At 38.3% G+C, this 23,512-nt stretch overlaps 1 protein-coding gene across 1 annotated transcript in view; it reads right to left on the bottom strand.

Moving 5' to 3' along the window:
• The window catches only part of SORCS2 (sortilin related VPS10 domain containing receptor 2), a gene marked incomplete at its 5' end in the record, with an annotated part of 571,875 nt that overhangs the window by 58,441 nt on the left and 489,922 nt on the right, over positions 1 to 23,512 (bottom strand). The window contains 3 exons of the mRNA XM_082314967.1: positions 8,844 to 8,946; positions 10,335 to 10,481; positions 15,888 to 16,067. Coding sequence (XP_082171093.1) covers positions 8,844 to 8,946; positions 10,335 to 10,481; positions 15,888 to 16,067 — 430 coding nt within the window. The remainder of the gene's footprint in view (positions 1 to 8,843; positions 8,947 to 10,334; positions 10,482 to 15,887; positions 16,068 to 23,512) is intronic.

The following is a 23,512-nucleotide window of genomic DNA, read 5'->3' as shown; positions in this document are numbered from 1 at the left end:
ATTTCACTTGTGTGTTATATAAATAGCTGTTTTTAACCACCAAAACTGATCTGTTTATGCAGAGTGTGCTCATTAGTGCTGAAAGGTTCCTGAGAGGAATGACAGTGCCCACTGCCCAAAATACACACTCTATTTGGACTGTCAAAATTGCATGTGCTCCACTGTTTAATGGTATAACTCTACACTATTTAACCCTAAATACAGCCTAGACAGGATTAGAATATTTATGTTGAATCAGGGAATTTATAGGAGTCAGTTCATTTCTTTCAACTGCATCTAATGTTTCAGAAGATGCCACTGCCACTTCTTGGGTTTTCATCTTTCCAACCCACTTCACGCTCTCTATCAAATAATTCAGCACAGATTCAGTTGGCCGTGTCATTTTGAAAATAAGACCCTAGTCCTGTAGGCAACGAGATTTGATAAGGTCAGTACAGTAGAGATGAAGGTGATGTGGACTGAACACATACTTAAGAACGAGGCTTATATGGATGAAGCAGACATAAGACCTGTACGATTAAAAATGTGCCAAAACCACCTTAGACTCAAAGTGCAGGGATGACCCTCATGACTACTATTGGATGTGACAGCAGTTGTGCCAAGTGGGAAGGAAAGAGAAATGGGTAATAACGGAGCAAACAGCCCCAATTTTTTTCCCTGCTAACATCTTCATCTTCAAATACAATCCACCATTAAGGCAGCACCGAGGCCACGGGGTGCTCACCCAGGAGGCGCGTGGTCTCACCTTCCTACCGCTCTGCCTGCTGACGTGGTCCATGCAGCCAGGGTAGCGAGGGCCATCATATGGCTTCCCAAAAGTGTTATCATTTATATATAAGGCTGTCTAGTTTTAAGAAACAAAGGCTCTAGTGATACCAGGAATCAAAATGAAACCTCCATGACAGAAATGACAGAAAGTTACAACTACATCATGAGTGTCAGGGACAAAGGACCATAGCCCTAACACAAGGTTCAAATTTTTAAAAAGACAGATTAAACTTTTGGTTTTATTCTGTCCAATAGTCCTTGGAAAATTACATGTTTTGGTTACAGTCATGTTGCATCCATTTAGGCACATCTTCCAGTATAAGAGAAAAAACCCCCAACAATTAAGCATGATTAAGTCATGAATATTATCTAATGACACAGATCTAAAATGAAAGCTTCAGATCTGAATTCAGATTTTCTCCCTAAATTAAAGTTTATTTAAATCTATTTGGTTTACGGCCATTTTCAATTTATTATCACTTTGAATCCTAGAACCCCATGTAAGCAAAGATCAGGAAACATGATCTGATTTTCCTGCGTCTCACAGATCTCATCAGCAAGTAGGACCAGATCCCATCAGCTTTGTGTAGCAAAGATTAATCTGGTCACCTAGAAGGAGGTACGAATGAGAAATCATCTTCTTGGGATTTGTAGGAAGGGAAGGGAGATTTGATTTGCTCTTTATACAAAACGCATTTCTTTTGCTATTCTTACTTTCCTTTGTACAGTTCTCACTGGTATATCTTTGTGCAAATGGGTATATTCTTGTGCTTCTGCAATTACTCACAGAACTTTTTCTTTGTGATAGCTGGGGTAGGAATATTTATTTCCTTACTAGAATCTAAAGTATTGCTGTCAGTCCCTTTGCATAGATACCTTTAATGAATGTATTGTTAGTTTTGCTCCTGGATAAATGCTGCTTATTCTACCTCTTTTGACCACTTACTGAAATCTGCTTACATGAGTAGGTTTTTATTTTGAGAATTGCTATGGATCTGCATTTTAAAAAGTGCAGTGGTAAATTGCCTTAGCTAATGGAGAATTAGTCTGTAAACTAAACAGCATCAACTTGTGCTTCATTAGAAAGCCTTTTATATCCAGCTGATATGGTAATGACTGAAAGGTATTAGCAACAGCTTTGTAATTGCAGCTCTGTAACAAGACAGACATGACTTCTCCTAGTTTTGGTTTTACCTTTATTGCCTTTTCTTGGTAAATGAGCAAAAGGAGTTGGTGAACTCAATTATAATTACAGAGAAATGCTATTATGTCAAAAAACACAACTGATGACAAACTTGGCATAGAGGCTGGTGTACTGCTTTGGGAAAAAGGACTTCACTGCTCTGTGACCTTTGGAAGTACTCTGTCCCCAGACCAAGGGTGAAAACCAAGAGGTGGTGCATGCAGGAACTTCTGATTACTGACATGATGTTCTGTGCATTAATGAAGGCTGTAATTTCCACCACTTCCAGATTTTCTAGGAGACACAATTATCGCAATTATATTACATAATTTTGCAGACTTTATAAACTCAAGTCTTCAAGCCCATAAGAAAACCTAGAAAGTAAGGGAGGATAAAACGTTTCAATTTAGTTGCGGTTTGCTATGTGGGTACTGCAGACAATGTCTGGCTGAAAAACAGCATCAGTGGATTCAGAAAGAAAAAACAGGTGAGGCAGCAAGCAGGAAACCTGCATCACCAAAGGAGAGAGGGAGGCTCCTGCAAACCACAGGGGGTTATTTACACTGGGAAGCAGCCATGTCTCAGGGGTGACAGGCAGAAGGAACTTTCCACAGGAACACATAGGGGTATGTGATGAGTTTAAGCCAAGGGTACCTTTGAAAGCTGTTAGCCTGAAAACGTAGAACCGGAATAAAACCAAGTCTTTCAAAGAACTTAGCAGACTCACCACAGTTTTATGTGCAAACCTTTCTACTTAATGTGTGTCACACAAGAGTTATGAGTTTTCTCTATTTAAAGAGTTACATTGTTTTAACTTTATTTTTTATATTCTAATAAAAAATAGCTTCAAAGATCTGGGACATTCTGTTATTTTTGAGATTTAAAATAAAGTGCAGAATTTTACTTCATGGCTCTAGCTACCTTGCAGTGTGTCATGTTACAGGATTAAGCCAGCTAACTAGACAAAGCACATGTAATAGCACCCCGTAAAACCCCTTTACAACAGCTCCAATTCACATCAAATGAAATGCAAAAAATCTTGGCATTAATAACATTACAAACAAATGACTACAAAGTCACAGGAGCACTCAGAAAATACAGCTGAAACATCCTGAAAGTTTCCATGCTGTATCCGAGTGGAATTACGAACCTTATTTGTAGTAAGTATGGCAGCCAATAACACATGCACAACTGACATCACGACCAAGTGATATACAAGGTGAGAAACAGCCAAATTATGCTCAGCCCCAAGGTTAGAAGCCAATACTTACAGTTTGTAAGTACCATTCCCCCCACGTCCTGAAGTGTTCAGACCGTACCGCACACCCACACACATCAGTGTGCTGTTTGCCTGGTGAATCACACCAAAACCTGTGTTCCTTATTACAGCTTTAAATGTCTGCAGTAACTCCTCAGGTGTGTCACTACAACATGGAAACTTTTTTATCGTTTTAGTGGTTCTGTGTTAGATCTCAAAATCCATCTGTGGTAACAAGTAAAGGTAATATAATACACTGAAGGCAATTCAGGTTCATACTGAAAAAGTTACTGCATCCAGAACGGGTAATCAACTGCAGACTATATTAGCCAGAGCTATAAATGGTATCATTTTAACATCACTTTTTGATCTAAACGGCCTGAAAACTCCTCTGACAGATGACAGTGAGTGTTTTGCCATCTAGTTTCAAGAAGTTTTGTCTGTAATAAAGAAGCTTCTCAAGTTTGTCTTATTTTATATTCTTTTTGTAGCTAAACGACATGAACAGGAATGACGACTCTTCAAATTATTGTGTTTGCTTCAACTTTGCTTTCTACATTTCTCATGCAATTTTAAATATATTGTTGCTAAAGGCAGTTAGAGATTCATCTTCTGTCCGTAACAAAGGGATGGCGTTATTGCAAACACCATGCATACGTAAAATGAGGGAAGGCCACAGACTGCCCTGCAGCCCTGAGCCAGTTGGCCGGACCTGACCACATTCGCCCCACAGAGCACTCAGCCCCAGCTCTCCCCAGGTGGTGCTGCAATGGCCAGGAGATGTATTACTGTGAGTTGCTCCCGCAAGTTCAAATTACCTGAAATAACATGAGGGTTATGTTACAGGCCATGAAAATGGTGTTTTCATGTGATGAAACTGAGGATGTGTGTGGCATGCCCCCAGCCATGACGGATGAGCCTGGGGGTAGAAGGCCAAGATATGACAGCTTTGTTGGGTTGTGTTGGTTAGGAGAGGTAAACCCGGTGCTGTCTTGACCATAGCGCTTATCAGAAACACTCCCATATGCGTGTCCCTTCTCCCAAACCATGGCCTGGGGGACCATACATACCTGAATTGTTCTTAAACATTTCCCCAAAGGCTTTTTTCACCAACAGAGCCAGGATACTGTGCTAGATGGACTCTTGACCTGAGCCCGTATGGCTCTGCTCTTGTTATGTTTTGATGCCTTGTGTCTTAAAATTAGCAAATAAAAGGAAACATTTTGGACTGAATTTTGGATTTTTTTGATTAATCACAGTCATCTTTTATTTCTGTTACTTGCATTCTTATAAACTTTTTCAAACTGTGCTTTGGGATACAGAAAATCCTCTTGCTTTTTTACTTGTCCTAAGTAAAGGCTAATTTTAAAATAACTGGATAAAATCACATGTTCCATCCCTGCAGGGGTGGAAGTCCCAAAAACTAGAATACAGGGGCACTAACTACCCTTCAAAATATTTCCCCAAGCTATTTGTAACTTTGCATATGCCAGTTTAGCTGTTGGTAGCATGTGAAAGGTAGGATGTGAAAGCAAGCAATGTCTTTTGGGGGTGACTGGTGGCCAGCCAAGCTCTCTGGAAAGGTGGTTTAGCTGTGAAAAACACATACAGATCTCAAGAGAGTAATTAAAAGTCTGGTTTTGCTCAGGCATTTTGGCAGGTTCCCACTGGGTCACACAAACATGGGAGATTATCTTCATTTACAATTTGCTATTAATTTACATGTTTTAAGTGTTACTTATCACTGCATTTACCCATATTTTTATATGTGATTTTAAGCATGCTTACTGTGAGAAGAAATAATCCCCATATGCAACACTTTGATAATCCTTCTAATATGGAAAATCTTTTCCAGCCACTTAAATTTAGCATACAGGCAGATACCTACTCCAAAAAGAGAGATGTACCTTGCCTAGATTACTGGTAATTAATACAGTTCCAACATCCCTTCAGTCAATGCACAATAAGCTAAAATTTCATGGTTTGTAAACTTGTAGTCACAGTGTAGAAAAAGCATACAACCAATTTGTGTTTAAATGTCCCAGATAGACAGTTTTTGCCTGGCAAACTGAAGATGTGTTTAGCTGAGAGCTGAGGGAGTGATTCCCACCATCAGAATGGCGGAACATGTGGAGATGAGAAAAATCCAAGCGGATTGCAGCATATTCACTCCAAAACACACTTGGAAATGCTCAGTCACCTCCCTGTTCCCTCATCCCTTTTATAGTGGCATCCTGGTATACTACTTTTGTGAAAAATGATATAAATTTATCACAATGTATGCAACGTATTTGGACCTGATATGACAAAAAGTAAACTGAACTTTCCAGCACTTCCTCAATTCGCGTGAATGCGCAGCATTTACTGGTTGCTTGATTTGCCATCTGGATTGGAAGCTAAGCAGACAATTATTGTAAACTAGCACCTGAAAGATCTACACTTCTCTAAACATTTTTCATAGAGAAGTCCTTCGCAAGTTTATAGTAAAAATTTACACATCAATTGACACACATTTCATAGCTGATGCTGTGAGAAACAGAAGCTGTTGCCAAGATTAAAATGCATGAAAATCAAATGTAAATGCAAAATCCTATTACATTTCTTAAAGGGAGCAAAGCAGCTATTTAAAGAACACTTTAATATGCAGCTATAAAATTTAATATTCTGTCTGAACAATTTTTATATACACATAAGCTAAAAATATGCATTCCTCAGAACTATTTATGCAACTTTAATAGAGTGGAATTTTTATTTGTAAATATGAGTTTAAAAATATGCAATTTTAACATCCTATTATTGCATTTTCCCCAAATGCTCTAGGACTTAATGTTGCTCACCATTTAATTATTTTTAAAATTAAAACAATATTCAGTAGTCTCTGTGCTCTGACTTTCAAGTACAGTATCAAAACTATCCTTAAGTCACAGGTTAGGTTTTCCATTACCACAAGCAGCTGTGTTGTATAAGCTTTCTATAAAATAGCCAAACTCTGTGTTAAAGGGTTTGTTTTTTGGTTTTGGTTTTTGGGGGTTTTCTGCCTTTTTGATTGATAGCCACACTGCTCTTATTGAGAGGATGAACTTCATGGCTCTTATGGTTAGAAACTGTTTTCTAATGTCTAGTTCTTATCCACCTGTTTGCATCACTTGTTTCTACCCCATGCTTACACTTTCAGGAAAAAAAATATTCTTTATTGTCCTTTATTTTTCTCAGCTAATGAGGTTCCTCTTGTAAATATTCTCTGTTTCCATCAACTGCCAAGTAGTTCTTTTTAGCACCTGCTCATTGGTCCTGAAAACTGATGATCAGAATTGTACACATTCTTATTAATAAGGTCGCTGTACAGTGTTTTGTCAGAGTATTAATATTTCCCTCTCTCCATTGGCAGTTATTTACCTATTTCACCCTCAGAAACACATTTCCCTTTTTCACAGCACAAGGCGCTAATGGTTCCTAGGCACACTGTGATCAACTGGCATTCACAGATCTTTATCATCTTCAGTCATTTCCAGAAGATGTGTTCTCCCTAAATCTAACAGTACAATTCCAATAGTGTGATGTGGCCCAAATAATCTGATTTCCGTATGTGCTAAGATCCTAGTACTTCTGTCAATTTGCATAGGAGTATCAATTTCAAGGATTAGGCCAGAAGAAATTCAAGCTCACTGTATGTAAAGTATTTCTGATAAGAAGTGTAAGTTTACAAGGATATCAGGTTTGCCAGATAAGACTGAACATGTGCACTGAGTTTAGATGACCTGAGCATCCAAATAATGTAAATGCAAGTCAAAATCAGAGTTGATTCAGGTTGTCTGTTGGCAAGGGGATGCAGTTGCTCTTCAAGATTTTTAAGACTCCAAAATAAGCCCCTTTGCAACTACATGACCTACCAGAGAAAGGACATACTGCACTACTCTCGGGCAATTTTTTCTCACTTTCACTCCATCCCTCCTAGCTTTTTAGCCAGCTTCTATGACTGACAGTGCCTCTCTATCATTTCCATTACATTATAGGTTGCTCCACAATCAAGTCAGATTTAACATATAAGTTCAGTTCATGATGATATCTGAATGTCATCAAAAAGGCTCCCTTATGTTCACGTTGAGGAAAGCTGTTGACAAATTTACCTACTGGGTACAGTAAGACAATGTCACAGTGATAAAATCTCACCCCATTCTAGGAAGGAATTAAGGGGAAAATACTCTTCTCCAACCTGCCATCCCTAATATCATCCCAGAGAACAGCTCACTTAAAAAAAACTCCACAAAGCCCAAGAAAATGAAAACAACCCAACATCTCAACAAATATCAGTTCACCACATCAGATTTTAGTGCAAGGACAGAGAAAAATGAAATAGAAGTAACAGACTAATTAATTAAACCTCATTGCTGAATTTGCTACTAGAGAGTATTCAGGTACAATATGATGAGGCTAAAATTAAGAACATACATTAGAATAGGAGTACCTTTATGTAAAAAGAAGATCCCTGAGACAGAAGTTATTTTTTAAATACTGGAATTCATAAAATGTGAATTAAACACCTAAGAGAAATGTATCTACAATGACACTGTATAAATTCTTAGCCTCGTTCATGTCAGTAAAAACATAGCAGCATTTCACCAGGTAGGTCTGCCTCCAGTAAAATACTTTAAACTCCATTTACACTAGGGGAAAACTTGAAATCTTTGGTTATATTGAAGTAATGGCAGCTGTCAGTCTCGTTCAACACCAAATATGCTCACCTTGATATTCTCAGGAAATTTTCCATTTAGCAAACCGTTTATTTTACTTACTACTGTAAGCTAAAGCAGAAAGCATTATTGATTAAAACAGATATATATTTAGGAAAAGAGAAGCAGTACATGTGTGTATTTCGCCTAAACATAATCCATAACATAAGAATAAAATAATGCAATTTAAAAAAGCTCTTAGAACAGTTAACATTTCAATAATTTTGAAACAAAGAAACAAAAAATTAAATTAATAGGTGAATCACAAGGATACAAAGTAAAACATTTATGTGAATATTTTTCTTGATGAGTAGTCAACACTGCAATGAAATTTTTATTTAATGCCACTTCACAGTAGCATGGCTCCATACATATGTTATAATGGAGAAGCCACAACCAGCACTGTTCCCAACACAGAGACACATTTGCCGCTTTCACTTCATCTCTCTTTAGGCAAAAAGGGAATTAATAAAAATTACACGACAAATTATCTGTATCTAAGCATAAAGAACAAAGGCTTGGCCGCTGCTTACAACAGTTTATTGGATTTGCTGGGCTATTCATGGTGCTGGAGGCCCTATACCCCACTTCTAGAGAAACAGAATGCAAGCACAAGTCCTGGCCACCGCCACTCCTCCACACCGCACTAATGGGGAAGGAGATATTACACAGCACAAAAAAGCATAATGTATTCTGTTATGTATCTGTCCTACAAGACAGCTCTGGGACTTCAATTAACTTTTATGAAATTGTTTGATCAAGAGGTCCCATAAAGGGTATTCTGCAAGGAAAGCCTTATATTGGCAATGTTTCTAGCATGCTATTGTTATAAACCAAAAGACTAGATCTGCAAAAAGAACTGCTGCCACATTACAGGTCTTAAAAAATAATTTTATGCATTTACCTGCCCCCATTATGAGCCCTGGTGCAGTGTCCTTCGTATGGACTGTTCCTGACACATAGGGATTGTCTGCCCAGCGGAGATGGAGGTGAAGGTAGCAATCAGGCTTGGGGGGAAGAAGACAACAGGTTTTAAAAAAAATCCAAACAACTGGTAACAGTTATGCTCCTACAATAATGAAAGCCCAGTCAGAGAGCAGCTTCAGCAATGTATGTCTTTGTAGAGAAAGAGAATGGCTGTTTTGCATGGAGTCAAAGTTCAGTCTGAAATATTAACTTTAGCCATCTAACTAGGAAGAATCTCTAGTGATGTCTGCGTAGTCTGCCACTGTCTCAGCAAAAAGATTTCCAAACTCAAAAAAGTCAGGATGAAATTATGGTATAAAAAACCCTTGTGATAGAACAATTGCTTAAACTTATAACTAACAGCAACAAGTATTGCATGTTTTTTGGTCTCAGGTAACTGGTAAAATGATGATTAAAAACAACTGTTTGTACTCAAATGTCTTTTTTAGGAAAAAAGTGGTATGAAAAATAGCATAATGACTTTTGGACACATCTGATCATCTCTCCTTGCTAAGCAACTTACTGCTTCTTGCTCTTTGTGCAGCGGTACTCAAAGGTCATATTGCTCACAGCAATCTGACCAGGAGCTTGACCAGGAGCAGGCTGCCAGCCCTGCCTGGGAGCTGCTGCCACTGCCATCCCTCCACTTGTCCCGGAGAGCTCCAGATCAGGCCCTGCAGGCTCGAAACGTAGAGCACAATCTTAAACTCTTCAAAAAGGAGCCTGCAGCTGCAGCTCTCCGTCTCTGTTACATGGAGAGGGATCAAATCGCTGGCAGTGGCAGGATTAAAAGCATTTATTTTGCACAGCCTGGAGTCCTCAGGAGCAGAGAGTCAGTGAGAAAAATACAAGGTTTTCAGTACAGCCTCGCAAATAACAAAATTTTATGGGTAGTTAGGACATCTAAATAAACCAAAATAACATCATCTTACAAAAAGAAAGGACATTTTCATGCAGTTAACTGTGGTGTTTATTTCCAAGCACCTGTCAAGAGTTCCCTTGAACAAGGAACCAAGGGTTACCTTGGTTTAAGATGAAACAAAAATCTGAAAGATGGAAAGAGAAAAGGTATTAGTAAGCTCTATGTGACCGATGATGTGCCCCTTACATCCAGACACAAATGACTGTTGTCATGATTATTCTGAACTGGGTTGTGTGGTTGACACACAAGAAAGAATGTCCTCTTTGTGTCAAAGTAAGCTCTACAATAAGAAATGCAGTGCAACAGAGAGTCATGACTACTCACTCTACAAGATGACTGGACTAATAGCTTGTGAAACCACTGCTCTTGTAATGCAAGTAGATTCGCCTACTAGTTTGGCTGGTAAACAGCGCAAAGCTCTTGGGCTGTTGGAACTACTGCACATCCTACCATAAAAATAGTTCTTGTCCACTTTAGAGAAAGGAGAGGCTAAAAAGAATCACTTACAGGTTTGCAGTTTGTTGGTTTGCCATTCATATCAATGTCTGGAGGGTTTAGAAAATCCCAGTCACGGCCTTTGTTGTAGGTTATCAGAGTCGTAACTTTCCCATCAATTTTCTGGTTGGCCAAAAAGACTCCTTTTACACCTCTGACCTGAAGCATACCAGAGACAGGGTTAATGACCAGCACATACATGTTTTTCTCAACAAGGATTATCCCTGATTAGCTGCTCTTTTGTGGCTCTGAACAGTGTACCTCAGGTAGTTTCTCCACTAGGAAAGCGACTGATACCTTAAAAAAAAACCAAACAAACAAAAAAACAAAACAAAACAAACAAAAAAACCCACAAAAAAGGCGTAAGCATAAGAGGGAAAGGGAGAAAGGGGAAAGGGGAGGATAATTACTGATTTGTACTTCTAGATATGTTTAAAAAGGATATACAGTTCTCTCAATGTCAGAAGGCTAATCAAATTACATGTAGTTTATACAGCAAAACACAAAAATTACAATAGCATGGCCTTACTGCACACTACTGTTAAAATTACAGCACTGTATTTTTATTTTTTTTAAATGTGGACATCTCTAAAATGTTATTCTGCAAATGATGTAAGCAATTCATAACAGCAACCTGACTTTTACACTGAAGTCATGTGACCCACGTCATATAAATAGTACACAAATAGGTTACAACAACAAAATACAATATAATACCCTTTAAAATAACACTGAATTAGGAAGCACAATTGCCTTTTGTAGGAAATAAATGGAGAGAGATCATCCAGGGAAGAAACAGTGAGGGCTGACTCAACCTCTCAAGCAGCTGAAATGCTTCCACACCCAGCCTACCTCCACACATTTAGCCTCCCCTTCACCTGTTTAACCTCTGTGGAAAAAGAAAAAAAAAATTACAGCCTCTCTCTTCTCTTGGGCAAACTTAGTTATATTATTTCAAAACAATCTGTATTAGAAAATTATTACAACTCAGAGTATCAAAGTTAATGGGGATAATTTTTAGAAGCAACCCAAGAGCAATCGCACCATAATACGTTTAGTTCTAGCCCTAACATTTATATTATGTGTTAATATTCCACCCAATGGCATGAGATAATATCTTGTATTAAATTTGAAGGTTTCCTTAAGAGTGCTTTTATTTCACTTGCAATTATTTATGAGGCTTCTTGAATTTTTGAAAAATTCTTGAAAATGTACATCAACTCATACACCATTTCCAGCATAGTACGACTCTCTAATCTGCTTATGTGCTGACATTTAAGAAAACTGAAGCATTCATTACAACTAAATGCACAAGATAGCCAGCTCTTTGCATGATCAGGAATATTTGCTTCTTGCTGACATGATTCATTCCTGGACTTTCTATTTATTTTGTATCTGAAATACCTACTCTTTCCTTTTTTTTCCAGCTATCAGTTATGAACTCCCTTTGACATTCATTTAACAAAAGTCTGCTTTTAGGGTGAAGAGAAGGCATCCCTTCCAGCAGGCTACAGATTTGATACCTGTTGTTTATAAATATATGCTTTTTTCTAAGGACCTGACCCAAATCTACAGAGAATAAGAATGCACTGCTGGTTATGGTAACAGCCTAGAACTTGGAAATATATTTACATTTAGATAACCAAATTCTGTATAGACAATTTAATACCCCACTCTCTCATGAGTTCCTTCTTCCTTAAACTCCATGCACATGTGGTTGGCTTACTTATCCAGGATGCTGGAAGCTGAGAATCACCTCCAAGTCAAACATAGTATAAAAGTCAACTATTTTGCAGTGCAGGTGAGAAAAGGAAGGGGAGAGAAGAAACTAGGAACCTGCTTTCTTTACTTTCAAAGCACTTTCATCTTGCTGGGGCTTTATTACATATTCTGTCTTCCAGAGACAGCACAGCCATGAATACAACTGAAAAGTCTGGCAGTTCAAACATTTACTTGGGAAGGCAGACTTGGGGTTCAATTTCTGTGCATATCTTTCTTCCAGTGAGCACCATATTAAATATCTAAACAATAATTAGATCAGGGACTGCAACTGAGGTTTCCCTCTTCATTTGTGGATGGCAAAAACAGTGCTGCATCATGAATATTTTTGTTTCCTCTCTCTCTCTCTCTTTTTCTCTCATTCTTGTTTAATGAATATTTAATCATTCCATATAATCACTCAATGGGAGCCAGGCTAAAATTTTTCTCCAGTCCCCCTCCCATCTCTAACCTAACCAAATGCTAGGGTAACCTCTCCTCTCCTCTCTAGAATATGGGACATAAGTGTTTAAATCTATCAGAAAGATTATGAAAACATTTTTCCAGTGTCTCAGCTAACTTCTCTCATTGCTGCTCTAAAACAAGATAAAAGCTGATCACCACTTCAGCAGTTCTGTGTTTAATGAAAGGCATAAACCCTGCTTGAAATAAGTTTCAGGCATCTATCTTCAGAGCAAGTTCAGAAGCATGATGTTTGGAGTGGTGCATTAGCCTAAAAAATAAAAACTAACATAAAAAATGGCAGCTTTAAAACACCCTACCCTCTCTGTAGCATTTTCTATTTGTCCTGTGACCTATGTAAATACATGCCTGACTATTTATTTCTACAAATACTGTAAATCCTTTATGTCCGATCTACCTTCTGGATTCAACGGTGATGCCAAGGCACCCAAATTCTTCTGTACTTTCTACTCCTTGACTCAGTTCCCTAATCTAAAATTGGGAGATTGGTATCTTTCTACCAAGAAGGGAAAAGATTCATATTAATAATAAGGTGCTATGGAAAAGAAGACATTTCAACATTGTGGAGTGTTCAGTTACTCTGATGAGCAGTCCAGTAGCGACCCAAGACAGATGAACACAAGGAAATTCAAAAGTACCTTTCTTTTGATTTTCTTTAGACTTTTGGATTAGTTCTCAGAGCACCTATTTTACAAGGGGTTCAGGGGTTAGCAGTTCCCCAGTACTCTTAGAAAAGCACTTTGTACCTTATAAACCTATTTTCTAAACAAGTTTTCTCCTATGACTATGTATTCTGTGACATATTAATTGCTGCATTGTTACATTACTGATTTTACAGGCAAACAATATTCTATACTACTTGGTAGTAAGAAGCACTGTTCAGATGGCCTCACAGTATTTATCATCAGCAGTTACTGAAATACAAAAAATACAGCTATATAATAGAAGTTTGTGATTAAAATTTAAATATATACAATTTGTTGTTTGGGGAAAAAAGGATGAAGAATGTGTACTGCAACTTGTGTAGCTCTTACCCATATGAGAAGTCATAACAAGATCCAATTTAGAAGTTTACATTAGTATGCCCATTTTTCAAATATGCTTATGTCAAATTTGTGACTGGTTCACATTGGCAGCACTTGATACAATTTCAAGGACATGCTCCTTTTGTACCGTCACAAATTTCAAGGACATGCTCCTTTTGGATGGTCACTTAATACTTTACCTTTCTTTTTCTTTCCTTCTTTGAACTAGTATTTGGGAATTATTCCCCTTTCACACATGCAATATGAAAAGAAATACAGTACAAAAAAAAAGATAAAGCATGTAAAAGAAAATGAATGCAGCAGGTAGAAACCTATAAAAGAATTTATAGCAGATGTACAAGTAAAAGATGAAGTAAGGTCAGCAGGAGATAACAAAGATGAATAGTTCAAATTTTAAGGAGGATTATGCACTGGTGGAAAGAGAAATCATCAACCATTAAGGACTGTCTCTGTGTTGCACTGAAGATTCCTCTTCCCAAGATGGGATACTTGCATTAAAATGCCCAGAGAGAAAACCCAGACTAGACCAAAAATAATACCATCCTCAAGGACTGCCATGTATGTTATATTTAGTAGCTATTTTGTACTGTGTAAATAATCCACACATTACTTGTAGATATGAGTACTTGATCAGATTCTAGTAAAGATGACGAACACTAATTATTTATCATATAAGCTGTCTGGAAGCTATAGGCTGTAAGCAAATAAAAGTGTTCTCTTATAATGCAACCCTATTCCAAAAACAGCTCTAAAACATTAAATTGTATGGTTCCATGTGTATTGTCTTTCAATTACTCCTCATCATGTGCACATTTTTTTAATGCAACCCTACAAATCAATCCAGCACCCACAATAATCTAGGATCTCTCTCTTGCGCATTATCAAATATGCCCTCAGTAACATTGTGAAATTCTGAAATCATCAGTGAAACTGAAATAAGTAAATAACTCTTGCAGACAAAAGGACAGCCAGGGGTGGCATCTCTGTACAACTTATCTGAAATGACATGCTACAGGTGACACAGGGAGAGGAGATTGCACTGGACTCCCTTCTAGCTTTGCATTCTGCAGGAGTGACCAGAAGCAAAGAGCTGCAAACTAATGCTTTCAATAAATCCCCCTGTGGGAATTGGGCTACACACATGTATAGCTTCACTCATTAAGAAGCCTCATTTCTAAAAAGGTAGACTCTAGAAAATAATCATCGGTAATGATACACCTTTTTGTTTTACTACAGCCATTTGGGAAGAAAAAGCTAAACAAAGATAGAGAAGATAAGGGGGAAAAACTACTATCATTTTCCCCCACCGAGAAGAGTCTACTTACAGCCATTTAACAGCTCTGTAAGCGTATGACTCGTACCCTGAATTACCACAAATCTTCTCCAGAGAAGTCTGGTGCACTTATAAAGATTTTTTTTTTTTTTTTTTTTTAAACTAACACCAGGCAGATTAGAGAGTAACAGTGGCCAAACTGTGTTAGAGCAAAGGTCATCAGTTTAAATATCCTGATAATGGCCAGTGCTACATGGTACAAGAAAGAACAGAACCAGAGCAAATGTATGCCTTTTTACATTTAAATGTCATCATCAACAGGAAGGGATCAGTAACAGCTTGTGCTACTCTTCCAAACCACTACATTCTTCAGTCTTTTCTTTTGCCAAGTGCACTGATATTAAAATCCAAGATAGATTTGTTTACAGCAGACTTTGTTTCATAGCAAATGCTGTTGGCACAAGACACCTACGGAAAGCAAGTGGATTTGCTGTCCAATATCTAATTTTGTCGGTTCTTCACTTGTCAGAGCTGACACAACCTAGGCACAAGGCTCATAGGATTACTATTTAAGACCCTACTGGCTAAAAGATGTCCTGCTCTAAGTCAGTAAGTGTATCACTGAGTCACCTAGAAGAAAAAAGCTGTACGTAGGCAGCTGCATAACCTCTTATTTCAATAATAAATTATGCTGCCAGCTTCACTTTTTAATATCTTAAAAAAGAAAAAACCTCAGCCAATTCTGGTTTTGCACATCCATGGAAACCTATATCGAGAATCTAGTTCTTGGAGCACACAGCACATTTGCAGGGCAAGAGGGAAACATACAAGTAGTACCAATAAGAAAGAAAAGAATAGAATCAATAAGAAAGAAATCCTAGTCTTTTTACATTAAAGATAACTGTGAAAATATATTAATGTAAAACTAATTATACTCATTCAAAATAAAAAAGAAAAATTAAAACTCCACCCAGACTACACACATTGGAAGAGATAAAGACCTACCTCCAGAATATCTATCAGGACATTCTCCTCTGGCTGCTTTGTGCTCCGGACGTTCTCCAGCAGGATAGAGTAGTAAACACCTTGCGGGTCAGACTGGTACAGGTTGTACGTGTCTGTCTGGTACCACTCCTGAACAGCCACAAACACCTGGTTTTCATCTGTACTGATTATCTGTAAATCCTGTAGAAAAAGAAGATACCAAATGACTAATTTTCTCATCATTTCTATTTTACAAACAGTAAGTTGGCCAGGAGCATTGAATGAGGGGGGCAGGGGGGAATGAATCTTAATCAAGATGCTGTATCCCACCACTCTGAGGCGGTCAGGCACGGCCTTCTGGCTACAGGTTATCAGAGTGCAAACCAGCGTAGTGAAGAATGTGCAAAAGCTGTGATCTGCTTTGACTTTTATGGGAAATGACTTCTTGAAAAGAAGGAAAAAAAGGAAAGGGAAAAAAAAAAAAGTAAATTATTTTCCAAGATCTGGATGAGAGTCAATGAAAGACTGAAACAACATAAACAAAGCTAATTAAAAAATAATCCTCAGGTACCTAGAGAACTAAAACTATTTTGTCCAGGGTAAAGCATAACATAGCACAAAGAGGATCAGATATAATTTACAGCAGTTACACGTAGGAAGTAGTACATATCACGCACACAGCTCGGGTATATTGTAGTACATAATGCTAATTTATCTATCTATGTAGACAGATCCACTTAAATATTCAACAGTAATAACATGAGAGTCAACATTTTGCATTCAAGTCTCAAGAATTTCAGGCATGGATATTGCAACAGCTTTCTTTCAGTTTTCCCAGCTTCTTCACTCCATACTTCTCAGACAAAAAATGCACAGCTGGGGAAAATAATTTAACACTAATATTAAACAGAAGAAATAAATCGGGAACTAGCGACACTGAACTAAGCTTAGCAAACAGAAAAAAAGGACATGAGCTTGCAATAGGATATGACAGCATAAAGGCAGATGTTCGGGCTACATATGAAATGACATCTAGCCATGGAGATGAAAGCTTGTAAACTCTTTATGACCTTGGTACTTAACTGAGAAACTGTATACAGTTCTGGTCACCTTATTACTGGAAAAATAGCTGAGGCAATGGAGTGAATATGAAATAAAGCTACCAAAATGTCAAGAGAATATGAGTTTGGGGAAGATTGGCTTAAAAAATTTATATATCAAGAAAACAACTTTGTAGAACTCTAAGAGAGAAATAAAACAAATACTGTAAGAATCCAGTTAAGACTGAAGAAAATGTGAGTAACACTGAGAAACACTGAATACTTGGCAAAGCATGGCAGTCACGCTTTAGGAAACATGCATGATGAAATTGAGGCACTTAGATTCAAAAAAAGACATTAATAAAAATAAAATTACTACAGTGGAAAGATTTTTAATATGAACAAAAGATCGCTATTAAGTAACTAAAAATTTAGTTAAATTTAAAGTATTTTTACATATCTGACACATCTCAACAGAAAAGAACTTAAGTGAAGTTTCCTATCAATGACAGCTCAATGCTGTTTTTAAAGACTTTCTTGTTGAACTGTGTACACTAAAGAAGATATTTGTTTAGCATCCTATTAATAGATCTCTTTTCGCTTGTACTCAAAAATTACTCAGAAGCAGACAGTCTGCCAGAAGTTTAATTCTTTCCATCTGAGTATGAAATAGTAACTGTTCCGACAGAAATGCCAGCAAAACACAGCAACTGATCCCAACAGGTTCTTTAAAAAATCTCTTACATGTACAGAACGCTTCATCTCCTGCCTTAAGTATATGGCTGGGTAGCCCACATTACATCACATCTAATTCTGAATTCACCTTTTCTTTTGCAGTATGAGAAAAGCTCCCATGATTATCCATTAAGTAAGGATGGAAGCGAAGCAGGGAGTGAAGCAAGGAGTAACGAAACAGTTCTTTTTTTCCACATGAAAACCTCTAGAAAACCCTCCTGTGATACCAGGAGCTTTCAGGAAAATTATCATCTAGATTATTATAATAAAATGCTTATACAGTGCCATAAACAAACACAAAACTCCGGTGACTGTAGGTAAGGCGCTTTCCTTGCCCCAAGCGCTGGTGGGGTGGCAGTGGCTGTACGGGTGGCCCATGGTGGCAGAGGCGAGAGCTGGGAGGAAGGGCACAGTTGTTGTTCTCCTGTCTCAGGATGGGGTAGGAGCTGCTGAGCCAGCAGAAGCAGCGCACAAAGAGCCAAAACGTGTGGTGCAGATGGACAGGAAGGTTAATTTTGGGCAGACTGGAGGGATCTGGTGAAAGAAAGAGGGGTTGGACTGGAGAATTTTACGGCAACAAATGAGAGTTTACTTTTCTCTTGGCAGCGCCTGTTACTAAGAAAGAGGTTTGTGCGTTTGGACTGCTGGATGCCAATTTTTTCTAAGGCAAGAACTTAACAGATCCTGGTTTTAGGAAGTGAAATTGCCCTTCCGCTCCCTTGAATTTTCTTCCTTCCATTCAGAATTTACACTTTCAGATTCCCAGTTCAGCCTTACCACTATTTTCCTTTCACAGTGGTTTCTTTTCCCTCAAGAAGCAAACCAGTCCTTCAGTTACGCTACCTTGCACTACAAAACTTTCTGCAGAGTCATGATATAATCCTCTGAGAAAATTAATTGACAAAGTAAGGGAAACTGAAAATTTCATGCCCAATTCTTAAATTTATCTTTTAAAGTCCGGGATGACACAGACTGCTGAAAATCTAGCTAAAACAAAGCTAAGGTGTCATGTCACTCTTGTACTATTTCTGTCCTGGGAAGCTGAATTTAAAAAGAGGAAGAAGAAACTGATTGACAAATACAGAGGCTGGGTCTTCAGTGTGCCAAGTCCAGCCCTTCAGCCCAGCTACGCACTGCTCAACAGATGACAAGCACATGAAGATGGGATGTCAGCAAATATTGCTAGACAGAACTTCCTGTCACTAAAGAGTTAACTAGCAAGGACATCTGGGAAAGAAGAACTATCTTGATTGAGGGAATGCAAGTTTTTATTGCTTTATGTAATTCATGGCCTCAGATACTACCTTAGGCTGTAATCTCAGCAGATCCTATAAGGAAAGCATTTATTCTTTGATGATTTCATGCTTGGACTACTGCAATTGCCTTCTTGCTGGACCTCCTGCTTTCTCTCTCAACATTCTGCATGCTGCTTAAAGACCCGCTGATGATCTAATTCTTCAGTAATTATGCTATTCACACACAATTTATTTAAATTAATTTATAAAGATCTTTACTGATGTTAGAGATCATCGGGATTCGGGACATTCCTTATTGTCACTACTCAGATTTTTGTTTATCTCCAGGCTGCTTTTTTTGTATACATTCAGTATTTGAGCTTGTGCTTTCCTTTCATTTTCATACCCAAATGAGAGAGTCCGTGCACTTCCAGGTGTTCCAAGGCAGAATCTTTTTCCAGATTTGCCATAGCAACCATGTTGTTTCCTCTGTGGCATGCCCATTCCTCCATGGACATCCTTTCTCTCATCTCTACTACTTTACTTCTTCTCTGTCCAGTCTGCCATGTCTGCTCTGTTCCATGCCTTGCCGACCAAAGCATCCATGCTCTCACCATTCTCACTTCTCTCTCTCTGTTTTGTTTTTGCAAAGCTCACCAATAGCAATTTGTATCAGCAATAGACTGTGATTCCCAAATACCAGTATTCTCCATTTACTTTATCTCATCTTCTTAGGCTGTAAGCTTTTGTACAGTTCTGAGATGCTACCAGCTGTATTGCCCAAAACTCCTTTTTTTAACCTCTAGAACTCCATGAGATTTCTCTGTTCTGTTTGCTAAGGTGCAAATATGAATTTCAACATGAATTAGAATTAAGGGCAGCTGGAAATCTGTTCAATCAGAATTACTTTTCTACAAACATGTTAAATGAATCCTGAAAGTGATCAAAGACTACATATTAAAAACTGGTGTGATTAAACAAGACATCCAGTGACAGGTGATACCACTCCTGCTCTCTCAGGGACTCGCAAGCCGCTATGTTTGTACCTTACATCAGTAGCAGGGAACACAATTGTTTAAATAAATACAAAGACAGTTTCAAAGTGTTGCTAGAAATAATTAGACAGGCACGGAAGGCCAAATTGTGCCAAAAGATGAGCACCGCTTCAAAGAAACTTCATATCACATGGACAGACCTGGTTTATTAAACAAAACAAACGAGTCTGAGAGTGCGTGTGTGACGTTGAAAGAACTGTGCATGCTCAGCCATGCAATGGAGAGCAAGCAGCCAAGAACTCTTCCATCAAGTACCGAGTAACGATCAAATATTACTTCTTAAAAACATCCACACTGCTTGAGATTTTTTTTTACTTTTAACACAAAGATACCAACATGATCAGTCTAACATTTTTCCAAAATTATCTGCTTTTAATGCAGTTGAGTCTGTTTTCACAGAAGGCTGAATGAACACCAAATCAAAAAATCAGTCAAGAAGCCCAAGAGCATTAAACAATTAAAAGAGTTGGGTTTTGGGGGAGCTGAGGATTGCAGGGAGGAAGGCAAGAGGTTTAGAGGAGGAAAGGAAGAGAAATGCATTATTTTAACTGTATACAGCCCCATACCATCTACATTTAGTAACTCATTAGCCTGTAAGTCTGCTAAAGCTTTATAGAATTCAAGAAATGCTCAATATGGTTTACTATTTTACTAATTGTGATAAGAAACCCTGTGACACAAATAAATACAATTACACCCTGAAGACAGAAGGATCTAAAAGATGACAAGGATTGTACAGCAAGCCACTGTTCCTTTGTGTAGTAAAATGTGCTGATGACATAGGAAATATCATTAAGTGAAAACACTGTAGGCAAGGTTCAGCATAGCCAGTATAATGCTACACAGGCAGGACTGTGGTGCTTTAGTCAATAAGGCAAAATAAAAAGAACCTCATAATTCCTGGTTTTCAAATCTTACAATTTTCAGTCCAATGTCAGAATTTTGCTCCTCTGCAATCTTTTAATGCTGTGGTTGGGCAATACGTTAACCTGAAGCAAGTGATAAATTAAACAGAGAATCACGACGAGTAAATGTATCAGAAGCACAACAGATGTAAGCACTCAAGGCTGTGTAGTCTCAGCCTTGACCTCCAGTTGCACCACATTTATACCCCTGTAATCTCTTAAGTACAATCAAGGTAACTGGATGGCACATATCCCAAAGATAATCTCCCTAATCTTCCTTGCCTGGCCACGTAAAATGGTGCAAGGAGAGAAATCAATAATAAGTAACACTGTGAAGAAAAGAAGAGTTCCTTGAATCCATCTCAGATGGATTTGTACAATCAGGGAGCCAGACAGCTGCTACAGCTCAGGTTCACTGGCTAGTGCTGTGACACCTCCCGGGAAGGGAATACTTCTACTGCATCAAATGCCACTGCTACCTGTATTTGTATTTTGTTTCCCTTTATTCTTTGTTCAACAGCCACTCCAATGGACTTTCAGAAGGGTGGAGAAGTCGTCCTGCTGCAGCTGCAAACTGCTCTTCTGCCTCGCACAGAGCAACAACCTCAGCCTAAGCCTTCCTGAGTGATGGACGGCAGAGGTGGCAAAGGGGCTACCCAAGCGGAGAAACGATTCTTGGGAGACTAAGAGCCTTGCTAAATGCGCTCGCATAGCCTCAGTACTTCATAATCCAACCATCACGCCTCCAGAGCCTCAAGAGAACTTTGTCTGCTGACAAAAGGGCTGCAGGAATCTTTCCTGCCATTTCTGCTGTTAATGAATGGACCCATTTAAGGCATCCTTGATAAAGTTATGGTAAGAGTGAGCTTGATAGAGAAGGGAATACATACTTCAAAAGATTGATGGCTATTTAGGGAGAAAGAGTAAAACTGCTCAAAATATTTTACTCTTGACAGTGTTATATCTATTATTGGATGATACAGACAAGTTTGGAAGAAAACCTGTGGTTAAAATAGTGATGTATATCTCAGACTGAGGCAAGGAAGAGGTGGGCCTGTTTTGAGCCTCTCAGAAGGGCACTAGGGGATAATCAAATGAAAAGAATATATGGAGTTGACAGAAGACATGTATAGGAGATTCGTATTACCATGAATACATTGAAGACTTTAACTTATTTCTAAGGCAATAATTTGATTTTTTTTCTTCTTTTATTTTTGTTTATTTTCCTCTGTACTGTCTTTTATCTTGGTTACCTGAAGAATTTTATGTTATTGCCTATTTCACAAGATTGAAAAGACATACAGAGATCAAAATAGATGAAAGAAGCTTTTCCCACACCATATCTTTTCAGAACTAAACTTTCTGAATTGCGGTAGCATATAACAGACAATGGAGCTCTCACATTATTAAGATTTTGTAGCTGGCATGAACAAATGCAGACCCAATGAATGCCTTGTATCTGTTCATAAAAAGAGATCATTATTAATGGATTTCATTTACCAGAGGTGGGAAAGGGACTCAGAATAATTAAATTCTTCCAAATTGCAACAGTAAAACTACCATGATTTGTAGCAGATTCCTTGGTTTGGTCAGCAATTTTGTTAACAATTTTTTTTGCTTGAACTGTCAGAATGAACTAGTTCCCAGTTTTATTGTTTAGTCACATTAGAGCATGACTTGAAGTCCCAAATAAGGACCAGAACCCGACGCACTCCCTCTCCACACCACACTTCTCTGGGCAAGGACAATCAGAGCTGCAGGAACTTTTACGCAATACAAGCGTGATGACCCTCTGGATGGAGCTGCAGCCTGCGCCCCTTGGCAGACCTGTTTTCCCAGCAGCGGTGGCTGAACCCCTGCTCCAGGCTGAAACCAGCCCAAGGGGGATTAGTGGATCTCCCTGGATCTCACTAGATATCCCTGGAACACACCTGCATGCCTAGCCAGCCATCTCATGACACAAATGCAATCTTACTGCTCTTGGCTTGATTTTGGCATTCATTTCCTACTACTTATTCACTCCTGATCTAGCTTTAGCAGCAGAGAACAAGCAATCTTAGTAAAATGGAACATAGCATAAAAGCCAATTCAGTTTTAAAACAATTTCTCTTCTGTTTCAGGGAGCATACAGGCAGCCTTTAATATGGTCTCACCAACCTTTGCTACCGCTCTGCCTGGCAGCAGCCAGCACTTGCCTCCTGTCAAATGCAGGAGACAGCTGTGTGATTCAATGTAGTGTCAGTATCAAACACACCACTAAAAAAAAAAAAAAAAAAAAAAAAAATCTCTCAACAGCAGGCAAAAAAGCTAAAAACCAAACAAACAAACAAACAAAAAAACCTGATTTCTGTTCATTAGATGGCCCCCAATGGCTCTGCTCTCTGTACCTATACAGAGCTATGACATGTTACAAAAAGGTGATCTAAGTGGCACTGTGGAGCTGAAGCCTAGAAACTTGGCACATGTAAAGCTTGAGTGGAAGCTGCTTTTAGCAGCCTTTGATTCCCAAGTAAGGAGGCCTTGAGATATGTCCAAAGACAAACATTTATCCTTTTCTAGGTTTCTCTTTGGGGGTACATTTGGACAAATACAGACACAAATGCAAATACAAACAATACAAAACAACTGAATTATTTTTTCCAGACTTTCAACCTCTTCATATCAAAAGAAAACAAG

The sequence above is a fragment of the Platalea leucorodia genome, assembly GCF_965183815.1.
Source record: "Platalea leucorodia genome assembly, chromosome: 6".
Lineage (NCBI taxonomy): Eukaryota > Metazoa > Chordata > Aves > Pelecaniformes > Threskiornithidae > Platalea > Platalea leucorodia.
This window is presented reverse-complemented; position numbering and strand designations above follow the sequence as displayed.